General features: G+C 35.5%; 1 protein-coding gene and 1 pseudogene across 1 annotated transcript in view; one reads left to right on the top strand and one right to left on the bottom strand.

Moving 5' to 3' along the window:
* LOC109128364 lies at nucleotides 3838-7271 on the bottom strand (annotated as a pseudogene).
* LOC104738296 (glycine-rich cell wall structural protein 1-like) overlaps nucleotides 7292-8140 on the top strand; it is a 1491-nt gene continuing 642 nt past the window's right edge. The window contains exon 1 of the mRNA XM_019234575.1: nucleotides 7292-8126. Coding sequence (XP_019090120.1) covers nucleotides 7382-8126 — 745 coding nt within the window. The 5' untranslated portion in view covers nucleotides 7292-7381. The remainder of the gene's footprint in view (nucleotides 8127-8140) is intronic.

The raw sequence follows: 8140 nt of genomic DNA, 5'->3' as shown, positions 1-8140 counted from the left end.
GCTGTTTACTGCTTCAAATCAATGTTTTCTCTCGGTTTTAGCCTTTTATTAATTTTTAATAAAATTTCTGTGTAAGCATTCACCATTGTAGATGGGCTTAGGTTACACACATATTCACGTAGAACTTACATTTTAGGAACATTTTTTGTTTTAGGGAGTGGGCATTTTGCAAAAAAATTATTAAAAATGACATTTTTAACAATGCTTCCAAATTTATTAACATGAAACCAAACCAAACCAGAGGATATCATGTCACAAAGACTCATAAGGGGTTTGTGAAGCAACCCACAAATGAGAGGGTATCCTTAACAAGCGAGTAGAGTGCAATGCGAAGATCTATTGGATCTTGCGGTCATAAGAAGTGAATCAATGGGCCAAAGGGAATACATGAGTCCCACCAAAAGAATGTTTCTTCCCCATTGTCAGTAATAATCTTGAGAAAGGACACCGCGTTATGGAGAAGTGGCAGAATCTTTCGAAACATCCAAGAGTATGAGTAGTTCAAAAGATGGAACTACACCACTATATTCTTCTAATCCAAGCTACCCAAACTGAACCAGCTCTAAAATATATCATCCATATCAGTTTCAACCCACATGTTTTGTTCTAGCTTGCAATAGAACGTAATCCGAGAACTCCTTCTGTTTTTGTATAAGACATTTTTGTCCAAGAAACATGCGCTCCAGTAGGGTTATTAAGAGAACCGTGTCACATGAATGAGAATTGCAAAGAGAATTGATCTTTCGAATAACCTGATTTGGGATAAAGAAACCGAAGTCCAAAAGCCAATAATATCTAAGATAATTGTGACAATTAGCTTACGACAACTAGCAAAACTTAATTAGATGTCGTCTATGCATCAATCCGTTAATAAAACATGACCAAATAAAACATGTTACGCATCTGAACTTGCTCATGAACCTTTTTTTTTTGGTAAATATTGTTAATGAAAATTTTTCCTGAAGTGATATTTAATTAACTTTTGTATTAATAAATTAAGAAATTATTTTAAGTTTTAATAAATATGTGATCAATAAGATACCAACGAACGTAATGGTTGTAAAAAAAAAATACCAAAGTAAGCCACAAGACCTTACTCATGAACCTAGTTTTGGATGGTTGCATCTCTTCACAATGTATAATGAAAGCTTTGTGGCTGGATGGATCATGGGATGCATCTTGGCAAGCCTTGTATAGTTTTTTTTTGTCAGTAGAATCGTAGGTATCGAAGAAAAAAAACTGTTACGTTGGGTGTGAATGCATTAAATAAAGCAAGTTCTACTTGCTGTTTTGATGCTTCTTCGATGTGTTCGGATTATTTGTATGTGTTTCTTGTCTTAAAGGGAAACCTTTGATGATCCAAGAAGGTTTCCTATTCCGGTAGCAGCTTTAGTTGGAAAAAGAATTAGATACAAGGCTTAATTTCCTTATATGAACCCAAGTAAAGCCAGATAAAGGGTTGTGGGTCATGGAACATGCAAGAGCTGATCTAGGCTGATGCAAGAACATGTGTGGTGTGGGGGGGGNTGGTTGCATCTCTTCAGAATATATAATGAAAGCTTTGTGGCTGGATGGATCATGGAATGCATCTTGGCAAGCCTTGTATAGTTTTTTTTTGTCAGTAGAATCGGAGGTATCGAAGAAAAACAACGGTTACGTTGTGTGTGAATGCATTAAATAGAATTTGCTGTTTGATGCTTCAGATTATTTGTATGTGTTTCTTGTCTTAAAGGGAAACCTTTGATGATCCAAGAAGGTTTCCTATTCCGGTAGCAGCTTTAGTTGGAAAAAGAATTTTCTTATATGAACCCAAGTAAAGCCAGATAAAGGGTTGTGGGTCATGGAACATGCAAGAGCTGATCTAGGCTGATTGTCAGAGTGTATCATCCTTTAGTTGTTGACTTTTTTGGTTGGCTGGGGTATTCTACCAAGTGTTTGTGTGTGTGGGGGGGGGTATGGTCAAGTGATTTTAGACCATTTCTTGATTTGATCCGAATTAGGAACCATGTTTCCATTAAAAGTTTCTCGAACGGAGTTTCTTGAGGAGTATTGGAGCATGAAACAAATGCTCCAACAAATTCAAAGTTGCGGAAGATCCAATGCTCGTTGTACAGTTTGATTGGTTTGTTAAGGCTATCTCTTGATTATACTAGAGTTTCAGGTAGTTTCTCTTAATCTAAAATCTCCTTAGGGGTAGAATTGAAGGGAATCTTCAAGCTATACACGTCCTTAGGTTTAGCCAATTTGAAGTTGGATTGCTTTTGGTGAAGTATCGCGATGGTTGTTAATGTGATGATGTCCTTAGAACTTTCCGTATTCTCTAAACCTAAATCGCCTTTTCCCAAGCCTAAACCGACGTATCATAAAGTGACTTAAGTCAAACGTCAATATACCAATGTGAGTTTTTTTTCTCTTTAGTGTCAGTTAAAAAATGACTTTAAACTAATTAAAACAAAACAGTCTTCAAGTCACTTTTAAAACCGACGTATGAAACAAATATTGAAACATAACGAATTATTTCTTTTAAGCATTAAATTTCAATAATATAACAAGAAAAGAAAACAACAATAGAGAAAGTAATCAGAACACAAGATAAATTCAATTAATCTATGTCTCGAATATTCTTGTGTTCTTATGTATATGTTAATATTGATAAGAAATGTAAAAGTAAATAACATTGTATTAAAAAAGCTTCTATCTTTTTTTTATTTCTACTTCTATATTCTTGGCTCTTCCTCTTCTATATTTTCTTGGCCTTCACCTTCTATCAAAAGGCCAGATAAAATTATTGTCTTCTGAAAAAAAAAGTAAATAGAGACTTAGATTCAATTACCATAACAAAATCTTTTAGATTGAGGATCCGATCAAAATGAACAAAATGCACAATCTTAACAAAATGCATCATTCATGGCTTAACATATTATGCACAGCTCTAAGAGGTAAAGATAAACGTACCATACTTGGCTAAACTCCATATCACGCCACTTTATGATCGGTCTGGTCAATCTTAGTCTCTGTCATGGTACTAGTCTTTATCTAAACCTGTCAAGATTGTAACACAAGATGTTAAGACAAATCTTAAAACCATACATAAAATTAATATATAATCAAATCAAGCACCTCCATATCGTTTTTTAAGTCCTGTGAAATTTGAGAATCATCAAGATCTTCTAACTGTCTTACTAAGCTAGGACTGTACGTTAAAAACAAAGAACCGTTTCATAAAAAAATATACGAGAAGATATGATGGTTGGTACCTTTTGAATGAATCTGTTTTGCCACTGGTTCCTAATGTGCATGTGTCTTTTTGTTGAGAGTTGTAACGCCTAAGTAATTGTAATAAAACCACAAAGTAAGAACTTGGTTTCACTAAGCTATCATTAGAGACAATCCAACCATAAGAAGTCTTCACAAGGGATAAGTTTTTTAAACAGTGGTAAACAATTATCACAAACAAGTTATAATATTGTATTACCCAATCATGAGGGTAGGTAACGCCGAAATAAATCTTTAGAAAAATAATACAAAACGACCGAAACAAAACAATTATCTTTTAAATTACAACTATGAGAAAAAAAAAATTGTATGATGATAATTTTTATTAGGGAGGTTTCAGAAGAATCCATTTATGGATAATGGAGCAGATTGTGTGTTGTGCACAGTTGTGTAAGAAATTTGAGAAGTAGTGTTTAGATGATGAAAAATATCCCAAAATAATATAGAAATAGTTTACCAGTTCAAAACAATCTACTGATACAACAAGGGTTCATTGCATACACATAAATCATTATCCTGGCTTATTATTAAAACTTATTTAAACCGCATGTCCACCCTTTCCTAGGTCTCTTTCGCAAACCATGAAGGGAGAAAAAGAGAAAAGTCCTCAAGCAAATCATCATGGTCTTGTAAAATAACAGTCACCTACAAAATAGACTTATCATCAAACCAAATACGAGATAATAAAACAAAATGTTTAATATTATACACAATGTAGTTAATTACGCTCATATATACCTCATGGACGACCTTAATAACACTCTTGTGGTCCTTTTTAAACGAATTCAGACTATCTATGATTGAGTTGCATGAATGATCGTCGTCCTGAAATCTTGTCTACAAATAAAACCCTCTTTAAGAGAAAAAGCAAAGAGACAACATAACCACAATTTCTAGTAAGCTTAGCTAGACTAAGAAATGATCTTACATATATGGCTTCAGTTTTCTTTAAGGTATCATAGAAAAATAAAAGAAGCGGTGAACTTTATTTCCCATCTTTGTGTTCTATTATGAGACTGTGCACATACCTTGACCTTGCGGATAAAACGCATGGCGTCGCTAAACGTCTTTGGTGGATTTTGATCATTCTCAATTGTTATTGCAGATCTTTCGGGTAAACACGCATTAATACCCAAGAGTAGCTCTTGTTTCCCATTAAAGAGTTCTTTAACTCTTGTAATGAAAGCATTAGTACCGATTCTGCCATGAAATTCTAATCAATTCAATTTTCCATAAATTTTAACTAAGTTACTATTAAGAAAAACAAAAATACCTTCCAGCTTTGAAGTCTTTCAAAACCTTAAGAAATGTATTATATTTTCCAGGGTTATCTTGAAATTCTTTCTTCACAGTCTTGAGATACTTATTTGCAGCACTTGGAGTTGGCATTCTCGAAATTGACTGGTGGTTCCTAGACAAAGAAACAATAGATCAACATCGATCTCTCTACATGAACTACAATTTAATGGTGGAGATCTATCGCAAGTCATATAATAATAATAAATAAAATCTGAAAAAGATATATATAAATCTAATATAAAATAATCCCAAATACAAACAAGCAACATATATAGCAATCAGATAATTTATTTCACATTATATCTTGATAGAAGAATGAAATGCTAACTCGAACAAAATTATAATGGAAAGCTCAAAAACTCATTGAACATTTATTCGATTTTTTATTATAAGACATAACTCATATACAGGAAAAGTTTTGTCTTTACCTCACACTAAACACACAGAGACAAGACAATTTGAACAATTTCTACAAAGGAAGACAAGAGAGATGATTCTCTTCACATAGTTACATGAGCCTTATAAAGAGACCAAAAATACACAAAGGGGACACAAATCTTCTCTTTTGATTTTTTACCCAAAGAAAAAAAAAAACAATCTTCTCTTTGGGGCAACATATTTAATCGTCTATTTTTTTGTTGACTTTCTTTTTCTTTCTATTTGACTAGTTTTGTTACCTTTACTGGGGCAAAATTTTGGTAGTTGCACTAAGTTACCCATTTTAGGCTTGATGTGTTTTTGCACTAAGATACCCATTTGTAACTCTAATTTGTATTCCAGAATTATTATTAATTTTTCTATTTTTAAAAATATGTAACAAACTACGTTTAATATTATTATAAATTTAAATAGATGTACGAAGATACCAGAAATTTCAAACTATAGTATATAATATAATGCGAGTTAGATAGTATTCTACTTTCATTTTCAAAATTCAGTAGCATCTCAATAATTTACAACCACACCAAAATGCATTCAACAACCATTTATATTCATCTTTCTTGTGCTTGGGATTAATCCATTTTTGTTGACTACACTTCTTCAGGATCAAAGATCGAAGGAGAAGTGAACATATATCAACTGATTTATGTTCCGAGATGATTGATGAGAATCAACGATATCAAGATTGGTTCGAGTTTGATCCAATCGATATTTCTTTTTTTTGATTGCTTCGAAGAAAAAGATGGAAGACGCTCATTTTTCGAGGCAAGTAAAAGATCACCAGTTCCGCCTTTCACAACTTCAATCTCTCTAGATTCATTGCTACTCGATTTAAAACTTCATGTGTATGCCACATATTATAGAAAGGAAAATATTCAAACTAAATACGTATGCCAACTTCAATCTTTCTGTTTGTGTATGTAGTTTGGATGTGTTCAGTCCGAATTGTGTACATATGTCCATTATAACATCATTACATTATAGTGTAGATGTTCATATGTATGTATCTGTAGAAATCTCTAAGATTTAGAAGACTATAAAATAATTCAATAAAGTTATACAAATATATAAAATGTATTCTACTGATCATGTCCCATATTTGTCTTTGTTATTCAAGGTGACTCAGATAGACGATATACGAAAAGCCCATCTGGAACTTACACGAGCACGGGCTAATGATACTATATTATATTGATTGGTATAAAGATTTGTCCCCGACTATTATAGGTCAGATATTCAGAAAATCTATCATCCATTTTTTGAAACTATGAAATTTGAACCAAATTAAACCTTATAATCTCTAGAAAACCTAACATGCGCCAAGCCAAACCAGTAGAACTCAAAACTCGGACATGTATTTGATGATTGTCACTTCCGGATATTAATAAGTTGAGCAACTAAAGTCCATCATCTCCAATATTTGTCTTTATTATTCAAGATGTGAAATATCACAAGGATTTATTCAAAGCATGCATGAATTTATACAATTAGATATATAATTAACTATTGGAAGTGGATATTAATTGGTGGTTTTAGTTGGGGAGGTATAATTCGACATTAAATACGTTTATATAGTTAGACAATGTACTTACAATTGCATGTGAGCCACATTTATTTTCTCTCTACATTTTAACCGTTGACTATTGTCAGTACCGTTGACTCCCACTACTTGTTCTTAAGTTATTGTTCCTGTGTCCATATATAGCCTTCATAGGTGTAGTACTTCCTTTACAAATGTGGGTGAAAAACATAAAAAAAAAAAAAAAAAAAAAAAAAAAAAAAAAAAAAAAAAAAAAAAAAAAANAACACATCGTATATATAGAGTACAAGCGAAAGTTATTATTAGTAACGACATTGGAAAATTTCCAATAAACTGGTAATAGTGAATCATGCATTAGCAATTTTCAAAATATAAAAAGTCAACGTCAAAGTAGAGACTCGAACAAATAATTATCGGCAAAACTCGTTATGAATGATGGTGATATATACGGATGTGATGATTTTGTATGAAAATATCAACGAGTGTTGGATAATAAAAGAAAGTAATTAATGAGTAAAACGAAAGAGCGAAACCTACAGAAAAGTCTGAACTAAGTATAGATCTATTTTGACTCAGTATAAGGAAAATTTTCATTAAATGTTTCCCGCCAATGGCTCAACGGCCCCAAACGCGTAGAACGTAACATGCATGGGGGATCCATATTAATGGCTTCTTCATCCCACTTGCTTAATTCTTATAACTTTGAAGATTTCATTTATCTACTATATAAGGGAATGTTCAGTTCAAGACTTCAAGTGACTGAGATAACCACAAGACATACAAAGAGACGATACATCACGGTTATTCTCTAAGCTCTAGCTAGGGATGGGGCTTAAGAGTGTTACTTGTTTGATTCTTTCTTTGGTTTTGCTTAATTTGGGTGTCGAATGTGTTCTTGGAGATGGATCTGTGGTCGGGCCTGCGAGGTATAGAGATGATGATTGTAGGTGGGGCCGGAGGTGTGGTGGACGTGGCCGGTTTGGACGCGGTGGTGGCAGAGGGTTTGGTGGTGGGGGAGGTTTAGGCGGTGGTGCTGGACACGGTGGAGGGTTTGGAGCCGGAGGAGGAATTGGCGGTGGTGCCGGTGGAGGAATTGGTGGTGGAGGCGGAGCTGGGGGAGGTGGAGGCGGAGGTATTGGCGGCGGTTCTGGTCACGGCGGTGGGTTTGGAGCTGGAGGAGGTGTAGGCGGTGGGGCTGGTATAGGCGGAGGAATTGGTGGTGGTGGTGGAGCCGGTGGAGGAGGAGGTGGGGGTGTTGGGGGAGGATCCGGACACGGTGGAGGTTTTGGAGCCGGAGGAGGAGTTGGCGGTGGTGCCGGTGGAGGAATTGGTGGTGGTGGCGGAGCTGGGGGTGGTGGAGGCGGAGGTATCGGCGGCGGTTCTGGTCATGGTGGTGGGTTTGGAGCTGGAGGAGGTGTAGGCGGTGGGGGCGGTGTAGGCGGAGGAGTTGGTGGCGGTGGTGGAGCCGGTGGAGGAGGAGGTGGTGGTGTTGGGGGAGGATCTGGACAAGGTGGAGGCTTTGGAGCCGGAGGAGGGGTAGGAGGAGGGGCTGGCGGAGGTGCCGGAGGAGGTGGTGGTGGGGGA

The sequence above is a fragment of the Camelina sativa genome, chromosome 13 (assembly GCF_000633955.1).
Source record: "Camelina sativa cultivar DH55 chromosome 13, Cs, whole genome shotgun sequence".
Classification (NCBI taxonomy): Eukaryota; Viridiplantae; Streptophyta; class Magnoliopsida; order Brassicales; family Brassicaceae; genus Camelina; species Camelina sativa.
The sequence above is the reverse complement of the archived record's forward strand: the minus strand, read 5'-3'. Positions and strand labels throughout refer to the sequence as shown.